The 12,654-nt window shown below is 44.4% G+C and overlaps 1 protein-coding gene across 1 annotated transcript in view; it reads right to left on the bottom strand.

Moving 5' to 3' along the window:
- Nucleotides 1–9,199: 9,199 nt before the first annotated feature.
- CABP7 (calcium binding protein 7) overlaps nt 9,200–12,654 on the bottom strand; it is a 285,079-nt gene continuing 281,624 nt past the window's right edge. Inside the window, exon 5 of the mRNA XM_069760076.1 lies at nt 9,200–12,285. Within this exon, the coding sequence (XP_069616177.1) occupies nt 12,158–12,285 (128 nt within the window). The 3' untranslated portion in view covers nt 9,200–12,157. The remainder of the gene's footprint in view (nt 12,286–12,654) is intronic.

Raw genomic sequence — 12,654 nt, 5'->3', positions numbered from 1 at the left:
GTGTAATTAGGCCCGCCATTACTGATTAGCAGCTTTCTGTCTATGCACAGTGTATGCAGAAAGATGCCAATCAGCAGTGTGGGTGGTGTTATACAGAGCTCAGCTTTCAGAGAACTGCTAGATCTGCTGAAGAGATTTTATCAAAATGACAACCTAGTAAGTGACACATCACTGGAATGAGGGTCCCTGTCCTAACATCATGCTGCTCTCAAATTACATAACAAACACCTGGTGACAGATGTCCTTTAAGCTTGGAATGGACGTTTGGGATTCCAGATCATCTGATTTAACCCATTGGTGTCACATGAGAGTATTTTTGGATATCCTCTATTTAATGTATAGTGGTATGCCGTCTCTGACATTTGCCAGCAAATTGGTAAAAGACTATGTAAGTCCTATTATTAACTGCCTACAGATAAAAATGACATCCATACATAAATATGTGTCAGTTAAAGTGGATAACGTTGTCATTGACCAAGACATATGAGAAAAAAATAAATATAATAACCATATGATAGAAAGCGGCACAATGATGGTAGGACCAATGACAAACCTGAGCATTTATGTCTCCGACATTCTCCAAACACAGTTATGCAAATCTGCAGCCCGCCACGCGCCGTCCAATGTACCGAAGCAGTTGGTGACATTTTAAACAGCGGCAATATGCAATCCCAGCGCTGTATTGCAGAATAGCACATTAACACATTACTTTGGTATCATGTAAATCATCACGTATGGCTTTAGCAGCTTATACATAACAATGAAGGTGTCTAAGATTATTGGAGAAGGGAAACCACTAAACAGTAGAAGAGGGGAAAAAAAGGTCCTATACGAAAGGTTTAGGAAGTTGTGCGAGACACGCTGAGATGAGGTGTTACTGTTTATTATCTTTTCTTCGAGATGTAACTTATGACAGGTATGAAAATGAGATTTATATCACCCTGTGAGTTTGTTATCAAAATATTTAAGAAAAAAAAAGAGGAGTGAGAAGGACAAAGCGGGGAAGGAGAATGAGGAGGACAGGAGGTGTGGTAATGAAAGAGACAGGTGGTGAGAGCAGAGGTGGAGTGAATGCAGCATTAGCTGATTATTGCGGGCTGTCACTCCGAGAGCTCATTATCCCGGCTCTCATTGTGATGATACAATAACTTCCGCAGATTAGTCTTATGTGCAGGGAATCAGAATGGCACAGAGCTGCTGGAGAGGCTGGCCGATCTGCAATGTCACATATCATTCAAGGAAACATAACCACTAGAGTGCCTTGGACAAAAAAAAAGGACAAATTGCAGTCCTTTCGCATAACAGACTGCTTGTCAAGCTGTCATCTCCTGCGGTGTGATCACAGGCTGCAATGTGGGCTTGAGGTTTGAAATATCCAACCCTATTCCACTCCACGCTCTTTTACTACGTGGATAGAAGAGTTCAGACAAATGGTAGGATTTATTAGAAAAATAGAAATTCACAAATGACGCACGACATGGCACCAGAGAATGGGTGGAAGAATCTAGGAAGAAAGGAAGAATGAGATCGGAAAGGTATAATTCTACACAAAATGATTGGCGAGAAGGAAAGAAATTTGATAATATAGAGTAAAATAAAGGTAACCACATATGGAGAACACATTAATAGCAAACAAAAACCCAAAGATTTAAGATGAACATAAAATTACCATGGAAGGAAGAAAAACTAAGGAACAATGCCGAGAGGCTGTAGCAGTTGTAGGAATAGTTGTATGAGGAAGGCTTGAAAAATGGAAGGTGAAGAAGAGATGACTTTTGAACGGGGATTTTAAATTCATACGTCTACCTCCAAGCTAAAGCATAGGTATTCTCAAAGGATAGGGAATAATGTCCTGATTGCTGGGGGTCTGACTGCTATGACCCCCACCAATGTTGAGGACCTTGTGAATGGAGTGGTGGTTGATCATGCGCATTGTCTCATTTATTTTTCATGGGACTGCCAGAGATAGCTGAGCACTGTACTTGGCTGGTCTTCGGCACACCCAAAACAATGAATGTGCATGATCGATCACTGCTTCGGTTACACAGTTGTCGGGATCGGTGGAGGTGCCAGAGATTAGATATCCAGCAATCTGGAAGATTTCCCAATCCCATGGCTAGGGGATAGCTTTCAAACTTGAAAATACCCATTAAAAGGATTATTGCTGCTCCTATCACGTTCGCATTGGGAATCAAGTGTCACGTTACCAATATCTACTGAGACACAGGCGTGATGGAAAAGTATTAGAAGGAGAGACATCACCTACCTCACTCGCCTCCTGTTCTGGAAATACTCGTCATGCTCTCTTTGGTGTGGGAATAACAGTTCATGTGATATTATTACTTCATACCCAACTCAACATATTTTTAGCAGTGCTATACAAAGGCTTTGTCTACTGGAAAAGTCAGTAGGAGGAAGCTCATCACTCACAGATCCATCAATCGTGAAGATGACTCAGATATTCGAGGGGAAGTCATAAGACAAGGTTCCCTATCTTATTCTTCAGCATACCTTGCCTGTATCTAATTATAATTGATGTCCTACAGATTAATATTGTGCCATTAGATGGCGGAAACATCTCTCAAATGCTTTGTTGTTTATACAGCCAGGTTAACAATGATGACTAAACAGAGGAGCAGTCTGATATTATTTTTTCTTTTTGGAAGCAACTGTGAAGATGAAGTTTATTGTAGACGTGGAGGATTTATTGTCCTGAGGTTGTGCAACATATTTGGAAGTGATGTTGCAAGTTTATAGGTGAAGAGGACACAAATGAACTATGTTCCCTCATGTTTATCAAACTTAAAAGGAACCTGACCGCTGATAAATGCTGCCCGAACCTCTAGCACCATGTATCAGATACTGGCTGTATGATTTCAGCCAACTCTGAAGTGCTGCGGTGTTTCAGTGAAGAACATAATTTAAGGACCACCAAGAAGCAAACTGCGCTGGTGACTCATCGAAAAAGCCGGTCCCAATGACTTACAAGTCTATCCTTATACATGGATGAAGGGAGAGACTTGTCACTCAAGGGGAGAGGGTGGGGAGAAGTCGCAAGGAACGGCCTTTTTAACTAATCACCGGCTTAGTAACCTGGCCGGCTTTTAAAGTAAGTGCAGAGTCAAACTTATATCTGAATTCATCCACCCAGTCCTGGTGCATCCTGCCCCGTTCCCTTTAAGCACAAGGTATATCAATGGAAACTGAGTTTTAATTTAGAATTTATAAATCTTTAGTAATTTCATATCCAGTAAGGCTATGTGCACACGTTGCGTAAAGGTGTGCGGATTTTTCTGCACTGATTTTGGTAAATACGCAGGAAGTGTGCTGTTGTGAATTCTGTTATCAAGCTCCCTCCTGTGGTTATGAATGGTACTTCGGCTGGTTCTGTCCATGGGCTTCCTCTGGTGGTTGTGAGTGGGGCTGCGGCTTCTGAGTTTCCTTCCACAGGTGACGAGGTTAATTCGTTAGCTGGCTGCTCTATTTAAGTCTACTTAGATCATTGCTCCATGCCACCTGTCAATGTTCCAGTATTGGTCTAGTTCGCTCCTGGATCGTTCTTATGACCTGTCTTCCCAGCAGAAGCTAAGTTCCTGCTTGTTTTTCTTTGTTTGCTATTTTTCTGTCCAGCTTGCTATTTTGATTTTTGTCTTGCTTGCTGGAAGCTCTGGGACGCAGAGGGAGCGCCTCCGCACCGTGAGTCGGTGCGGAGGGTCTTTTTGCGCCCTCTGCGTTGTCTTTTTGTAGTTTTTGTGCTGACCGCAAAGTTACCTTTCCTATCCTCTGACTGTTCAGTAAGTCGGGCCTCACTTTTCTAAATCTATTTCATCTCTGTGTTTGTAATTTCATGTTATCTCACAGTCATTATATGTGGGGGGCTGCCTTTTCCTTTGGGGAATTTCTCTGAGGCAAGGTAGGCATTGTTTTTCTATCTTCAGGGCTAGCTAGTTCCTTAGGCTGTGACGAGTTGCATAGGGAGCGTTAGGAGCAATCCACGGCTATTTCTAGTGTGTATAATAGGATTAGGGATTGCGGTCAGCAGAGTTCCCACGTCTCAGAGCTTGTTCTGTATTATTTGTAACTATCAGGTCATTCCGTGTGCTCTTAACCACCAGGTCCATTATTGTCCTAACCACCAGGTCATAACAGTACAGGTGGCCCAAAGTATTAATGAGCTAAATAGAGGGATAAGAGAAGTTCTGAGACCATTTTTTTTTCTTTGCACTGTGTTTTGTCTCTCTTTTCCCCTTTACCTCTGGGTGGTTCAGGATACAGGTGTAGATATGGACATTCAAGTTCTGTCCTCTTATATGGATAATCTCACTACAAGGGTACAAAACATTCAAGATTTGTGGTTCAGAATCCGATGTTAGAGCCTAGGATTCCTATTCCTGATTTGTTTTTTGGGGATAGATCTAAGTTTCTGAATTTCAAAAATAATTGTAAATTGTTTCTTGCTTTGAAACCTCGCTCCTCAGGTGACCCTGTTCAACAAGTGAAAATCATTATTTCTTTGTTACGTGGCGACCCTCAAGACTGGGCATTTTCCCTTGCGCCAGGAGATCCGGCATTGCGTGATATTGATGCACTTTTTCTGGCGCTTGGATTGCTTTATGATGAACCTAATTCAGTGGATCAGGCAGAGAAAATCTTGCTGGCTCTGTGTCAGGGTCAGGATGAGGTAGAGATATATTGTCAGAAGTTTAGGAAGTGGTCTGTACTCACTCAGTGGAATGAATGTGCCCTGGCAGCAATTTTCAGAAAGGGTCTCTCTGAAGCCCTTAAGGATGACATGGTGGGATTTCCCATGCCTGCTGGTCTGAATGAGTCTATGTCTTTGGCCATTCAGATCGATCGACGCCTGCGTGAGCGTAAAGCTGTGCACCATTTGGCGGTATTATCTGAGCATAGACCTGAGCCTATGCAATGTGATAGGACTTTGACCAGAGCTGAACGGCAAGAACACAGACGTCGGAATGGGCTGTGTTTTTACTGTGGTGATTCCACTCATGCTATCTCCGATTGTCCTAAGCGCACTAAGCGTTTCGCTAGGTCTGCCACCATTGGTACGGTACAGTCGAAATTTCTTTTGTCCGTTACTCTGATTTGCTCTTTGTCGTCCTATTCTGTAATGGCATTTGTGGATTCAGGCGCTGCCCTGAATTTGATGGACTTGGAGTTTGCCAGGCTCTGTGGTTTTTTCTTGGAGCCCTTGCAGTATCCTATTCCATTGAGAGGAATTGATGCTACGCCTTTGGCCAAGAATAAGCCTCAGTACTGGACCCAATTGACCATGTGCATGGCTCCTGCACATCAGGAGGATATTTGCTTTTTGGTGTTGCATAATCTGCATGATGTGGTGGTTTTGGGGTTGCCATGGCTACAGGTCCATAATCCTGTATTGGATTGGAAATCTATGTCTGTGTCCAGCTGGGGTTGTCAGGGGGTACATGGTGATGTTCCATTTTTGTCTATTTCGTCATCCACCCCTTCTGAAGTCCCGGAGTTTTTGTCGGATTACCGGGATGTATTTGATGAGCCCAAATCCAGTGCCCTACCTCCTCATAGGGATTGCGATTGTGCTATCGATTTGATTCCTGGTAGTAAGTTTCCTAAGGGCCGACTGTTCAATTTATCTGTGCCAGAACACACCGAAGGGTCATATTCGCCCATCGTCGTCACCATTGGGAGCAGGGTTCTTTATTGTGGCCAAGAAGGATGGTTCTTTGAGACCTTGTATTGATTACCGCCTTCTTAATAAGATCACAGTCAAGTTTCAGTATCCTTTGCCGCTGCTGTCTGATTTGTTTGCTCGGATTAAGGGGGCTTGTTGGTTCACCAAGATAGATCTTCGTGGTGCGTATAATCTTGTGCGTATTAAACAGGGCGATGAATGGAAAACAGCATTTAATACGCCCGAGGGTCATTTTGAGTACCTGGTTATGCCATTCGGGCTTTCCAATGCTCCATCAGTATTTCAGTCCTTTATGCATGACATCTTCCGAGAGTACCTGGATAAATTCCTGATTGTATATTTGGATGATATTTTGGTCTTCTCGGATGATTGGGAGTCTCACGTGAAGCAGGTCAGAATGGTGTTTCAGGTCCTTCGTGCAAATTCTTTGTTTGTGAAGGGGTCAAAGTGTCTCTTTGGCGTTCAGAAGGTTTCATTTTTGGGTTTCATTTTTTCCCCTTCTACTATCGAGATGGACCCTGTTAAAGTCCAGGCCATTTATGATTGGACTCAGCCGACATCTGTGAAGAGTCTGCAAAAGTTCCTGGGCTTTGCTAATTTTTATCGTCGCTTCATCAGTAATTTTTCTAGTGTTGCTAAACCGTTGACTGATTTAACCAAAAAGGGTGCTGATGTGGTCAATTGGTCTTCTGCGGCTGTGGAAGCTTTTCAGGAGTTGAAGCGTCGTTTTTCTTCTGCCCCTGTGTTGTGCCAGCCAGATGTTTCGCTCCCGTTTCAGTTCGAGGTTGATGCTTCCGAGATTGGAGCAGGGGCTGTTTTGTCGCAAAGAAGTTCTGATGGCTCGGTGATGAAACCATGTGGCTTCTTTTCTAGAAAGTTTTCGCCTGCTGAGCGCAATTATGATGTTGGCAATCGAGAGTTGTTGGCCATGAAGTGGGCATTCGAGGAGTGGCGTCATTGGCTTGAAGGAGCCAAGCATCGCGTGGTGGTCTTGACGGATCACAAGAATTTGACTTATCTCGAGTCTGCCAAACGGTTGAATCCTAGACAGGCTTGTTGGTCGCTATTTTTCTCCCGTTTTGATTTTGTGGTTTCGTACCTTCCGGGCTCTAAGAATGTGAAGGCTGATGCCCTGTCAAGGAGATTTGTGCCCGACTCTCCGGGTGTTCCTGAGCCGGCGGGTATTCTCAAAGAGGGGGTAATTTTGTCTGCCATCTCCCCTGATTTGCGGCGGGTGCTGCAAAAATTTCAGGCTGATAGACCTGACCGTTGCCCAGCGGAGAAACTGTTTGTCCCTGATAAATGGACTAGTAGAGTTATCTCTGAGGTTCATTGTTCGGTGTTGGCTGGTCATCCTGGAATCTTTGGTACCAGAGATTTGGTGGCTAGATCCTTTTGGTGGCCGTCTTTGTCGCGGGATGTGCGTTCTTTTGTGCAGTCCTGTGGGACTTGTGCTCGGGCTAAGCCCTGCTGTTCTCGTGCCAGTGGGTTGCTTTTGCCCTTGCCGGTCCCGAAGAGGCCCTGGACGCATATTTCTATGGATTTTATTTCGGATCTCCCTGTCTCTCAAAAGATGTCGGTCATTTGGGTGGTTTGTGATCGCTTCTCTAAGATGGTCCATTTGGTACCCTTGTCTAAATTGCCTTCCTCATCTGATTTGGTGCCATTGTTTTTCCAGCATGTGGTTCGTTTACATGGCATTCCGGAGAACATCGTTTCGGACAGAGGTTCCCAGTTTGTTTCGAGGTTTTGGCGATCCTTTTGTGCTAGGATGGGCATTGATTTGTCTTTTTCCTCGGCTTTCCATCCTCAGACAAATGGCCAAACCGAACGAACTAATCAGACTTTGGAAACATATCTGAGATGCTTTGTTTCTGCTGATCAGGATGATTGGGTGTCCTTTTTGCCTTTGGCTGAGTTCGCCCTTAATAATCGAGCCAGCTCGGCTACTTTGGTTTCGCCGTTTTTCTGCAATTCTGGTTTCCATCCTCGTTTCTCTTCAGGGCAGGTTGAGTCTTCGGACTGTCCTGGTGTAGATACTGTGGTGGATAGGTTGCAGCAGATTTGGACTCATGTGGTGCACAATTTGACATGGTCCCCGGAGAAGGCTCAACGTTTCGCTAACCGCCGGCGCTGTGTGGGTCCCCGACTTCGTGTTGGGGATTTGGTTTGGTTGTCGTCTCGTTATGTTCCTATGAAGGTTTCCTCTCCTAAGTTTAAACCTCATTTCATTGGTTCGTATAAGATTTCTGAGGTTCTCAATCCTGTGTCATTTCGTTTGACCCTTCCAGCTTCTTTTGCCATCCATAATGTATTCCATAGGTCGTTGTTGCGGAGATACGTGGCGCCTGTGGTTCCATCCGTTGATCCTCCTGCCCCAGTGTTGGTTGAGGGGGAGTTGGAGTATGTGGTGGAGAAGATTTTGGATTCTCGTATTTCGAGACGGAAACTCCAGTACCTGGTCAAGTGGAAGGGTTATGGTCAGGAAGATAATTCCTGGTTCTTTGCCTCTGATGTTCATGCTGCCGATCTGGTTCGTGCCTTTCATTTGGCTCGTCCTGGTCGGCCTGGGGGCTCTGGTGAGGGTTCGGTGACCCCTCCTCAAGGGGGGGGCACTGTTGTGAATTCTGTTATTAAGCTCCCTCCTGTGGTTATGAATGGTACTTCGGCTGGTTCTGTCCATGGGCTTCCTCTGGTGGTTGTGAGTGGGGCTGCGGCTTCTGAGTTTCCTTCCACAGGTGACGAGGTTAATTCGTTAGCTGGCTGCTCTATTTAACTCCACTTAGATCATTGCTCCATGCCACCTGTCAATGTTCCAGTATTGGTCTAGTTCGCTCCTGGATCGTTCTTGTGACCTGTCTTCCCAGCAGAAGCTAAGTTCCTGCTTGTTTTCCTTTGTTTGCTATTTTTCTGTCCAGCTTGCTATTTTGATTTTTATCTTGCTTGCTGGAAGCTCTGGGACGCAGAGGGAGCGCCTCCGCACCATGAGTCGGTGCGGAGGGTCTTTTTGCGCCCCCTGCGTGGTCTTTTTGTAGTTTTTGTGCTGACCGCAAAGTTACCTTTCCTATCCTCTGACTGTTCAGTAAGTCGGGCCTCACTTTTCTAAATCTATTTCATCTCTGTGTTTGTAATTTCATCTTATCTCACAGTCATTATATGTGGGGGGCTGCCTTTTCCTTTGGGGAATTTCTCTGAGGCAAGGTAGGCTTTATTTTTCTATCTTCAGGGCTAGCTAGTTCCTTAGGCTGTGACAAGTTGCATAGGGAGCGTTAGGAGCAATCCACGGCTATTTCTAGTGTGTTTGATAGGATTAGGGATTGCGGTCAGCAGAGTTCCCACGTCTCAGAGCTTGTTCTGTATTATTTGTAACTATCAGGTCATTCCGTGTGCTCTTAACCACCAGGTCCATTATTGTCCTAACCACCAGGTCATAACAGTGTGCACTGTGGATTTACTGCGGAATTACAGTGGATTTACCATGTTTTTTTTTTTTGCGTTTTTTTTGTGCGGATTCCACCTGTGGTTTTACACCTGCGGATTCCTATTATGGAGCAGGTGTAAACCGCTGTGGAATCCGCACAAAGAATGGACATGCTACGGAATAAACAGCGCAGCGTTTCCGCGTGTTTTTTTCCGCAGCATGCGCACTGCGTATTTTGTTTTCCATAGGTTTACATGGTACTGTAAACTCATGGAAAACTGCTGCGAATCCACAGCGGCCAATCCGCTGCGGATCTACAGTAAAATCTGCAATGTGTGCACATACCCTTAGGCTAGGTTCCCATTGCGTTAATGGGACCGTGCTAACGGACAGTGTTGCACGGCGAAATTAACTCCGTGCAACGCGTCCGTTAGCGCGCCCATTCACAGCAATGGGGACGCGCATCACTAGCACGTGCCATTTTCGGCATGTGCCGGTGTTTTGTGGTGCGCCGCGGACGCTGCTTGCAGCGTCCGAGGCGCGCCCGAGGTCCGTTCCCCACTCCTGCAGATTGGAGATCTGCGAGAGCGGGGACGTTCAACGCGACCCCTTTACAAAACATTGCGTTAGCGCAATCCGCTAGCGCTAGGCGCTAAACGGATTGCACTATCGCAATCTGAACCTAGCCTTATACTTGGGTTAATCGTACTGATAGATTCACTTTAACTTATTTTCCAGGACTTAAAAATCTATAAACTTAGACTTAAAATTTAAACGGAACCTGTCATGTCAAAAAAAGGCTATTAACCTGCAGATATGCTGAGAATTTGCAGATTTAAAGTGTTCTCAAACTGTGCGGCCGCCACAAGGAAAGTCTGGCTGCCAGGAGGAAATGAACTTTAATCCACCCAGCAGCCTCCGCTTTTAGTCAGAGGTGCAGCCATGACTTTAATAACTTAGTATGTAGTGAGTGGTGGCTGTAATCATGCTGAGAGTACTGAATGACAGCCGGTTTTGTACTGTTGCACTGGTGAACCGGCTGTCAGTCAGTGCCAGGGCGTGATTATAGCTGACGATCACTATGTACTGAAGGGTGACTGAAGCTGCACCTCTATGACTAAAAGCCAGAGGCTGCTGGGAGGAACAAAGTTAATTTCTTCCCAGGAGCTGGGCTGGCAGTGTCATTGCCTTACTTCTTTAGAACCTGCAGATTAATCTCATATCTTTAGGCGCATTTTGACATGACCAAAATTGTTCCCTTTAAATATTACTACTATGTCTACAATACATACTCATTGCAAATTCCAACACTGATAATTGTGAGCCTCCACTGCTCCTGTTGCCCCCTACTTCTCTATAGCAGTTACAACTCCTGCTCATCTTACACAAAGATCCAAGTACCCTGCATAGACATTAAAGGGGTTTTCTACTACCTAGACAACCCATTTTTCAATGAAGTAGTCGCCCTTGTAAAATGAAAAATTTTACATCAGTGTCTTGCCAATGATGTCGGCAGCGGGTCTGTATGTTATGTTGTTATGCCACGTGAGCCCTGAAGCCGATCAATAGCCACAATAGGGCTTCTGCGTTCTTACTTCTCTTGGACGAAAGTCAAAAAAGCAGAAGAAGCTACGAGTTCAGCAGACAAATACTATACTAACCAATAACCGCCTTTCTCTTGGCAATCCAAGGTAAGAGCTCCCGTGATGCTGCCAGTCTTTAATCACATGTCCACTGCAGCCAATCAGTGACCATAGCAGGAGCGTTAGGGCTATCGATATCCTGTCTATAGCCCTGACTGTGGCACTTCTGATTATAGCCTTAAAGTAAAAACGTGAACATGACTAAGAGCAGGAGAAATCTTTTTACAAGGATTTGTTGCTTTGGTCTACTGCTTAGACAAGTGTAACAACAGAGAAGACGATTATGCTGAAAACTAGACTACATGTTTATGTAATTCAATGTAAAGCGATTGTAGTAAAATTGCAGGGAACCTTTCTTTTCTACTTGTAATTCAGGCTCCTGCATGAAACAGATTTAATCCCTATTGTTAGAACATAGAAGATGACAAAACGTATATAAAAAAAACCCATTTCATTACACTACAAATGAAAAGCATGAATGAAAAAGAATAGAGAATGTGAACGTCGACCGAAGCTGAGATACAAAGTAGAACGGCGCTGAAGAAGTCATCGAAAAAATATGTAACGCAAAAAGGGGCAAATGTAAAGGAGGTGATAATAGTAACTAAATGGATAGGATGGAAATCCTCAGCAAACAATAGAACGGTAATATTCTCTGTACACTGTATACTTTATCACGAGGACGGACATTCCTGCTTTGAAAAATAACAATAGCATTTTATTTTATTTTTTTGCTCTTGAAGCAGCCAGAAGCTTATTGGGTTTCCATTGCGATTGCAGCAAAGGGGATCGGTGCTTCATAGCAAATCCCCCGGTGTCACAACGTCTGAACGGGGTGTGGGACAATTATACTTCACGCAGATACTTCAACGTAGACGTATGGAAGGAAAATAGGGAGCGCTACATTTAACATCAACCCATTCAGCAATTTAGGGGCTAAGGCGAATGATATTGGGGGGGGGGGAAGGGAAGACAAATTAACCTTCGTGCTGCCTTTCTCCAGCATTGTGTAGAAAACATTACACATTAGCCGGAGCTCATTTAACCATGCTGACCCTGTGCCCAGCGACCAAAGAGTTAACCCTTTAGCGACCAAAATTGTTATTGCTCATAAATATAGAGTTATATATATCCGTATACATATATACACCTATTATATATAGAAAGTCCCTTCGTGTCACAGATTTTAAAAGCACAGATGGTCACCTGACAATTTAAATGCCCATGCATTTTCCATGCAAATCCTCCCATGCACATTCAGACACTGGAGGGTAAGTCCCGTGTTTCTCGAGGTCTTAGGGGTTCCTCCTCTGTACACTGCAGTCCATTTATAAGTGGGGAAGGGGCAGGAGAAACTCCTGAAAGTACATCTAAGTTCATGGCTTGATATCCCCATCATCACTTCATGCCGCTGCGCAGGACCTGATTTGCAGCTATTAGCATTACACTAATGATGAAAGCGATGGCGAAGGCGCAGATCAGACTTTTACGGACACAGGTCTGGCGGATTTGTTGATTTGGGGAAGCTGAAACAAAAAAACAAAAAGTGTACGGTATTGTATAAATTAGTATAGCAGTCATATCCCATTTATAAAAGTATTAGAGGGAATGTCACGAGTATTTTACAACATAATCTAAGACAAGCAGGTTGTAGAGATAGAGACACTGATTCCAGCGATGAGTCTCTTTCTGGGCTACTTGCTGTAGTTTTGAAAAAAATCACTGTTCTATCAGCAGGAGATTATCACTAGAAGACTAGTAAACTTGCAGCCATGTAGTCCACAACTGACTGATTGGCAGCTTTCTGCCTATGCACAGTGTACACAGAAGTGGCGGTATGGATGGGGTTATATAGAGCTTAGTGCTCAGAGAGCTGGTAGAAGTGTAGCAGATAA

Source organism: Ranitomeya imitator, chromosome 1 (genome assembly GCF_032444005.1).
Source record: "Ranitomeya imitator isolate aRanImi1 chromosome 1, aRanImi1.pri, whole genome shotgun sequence".
Taxonomy (NCBI): Eukaryota; Metazoa; Chordata; class Amphibia; order Anura; family Dendrobatidae; genus Ranitomeya; species Ranitomeya imitator.
Note: the sequence above shows the minus strand (reverse complement) of the source record. Positions and strands in the feature narration are given on the sequence as shown.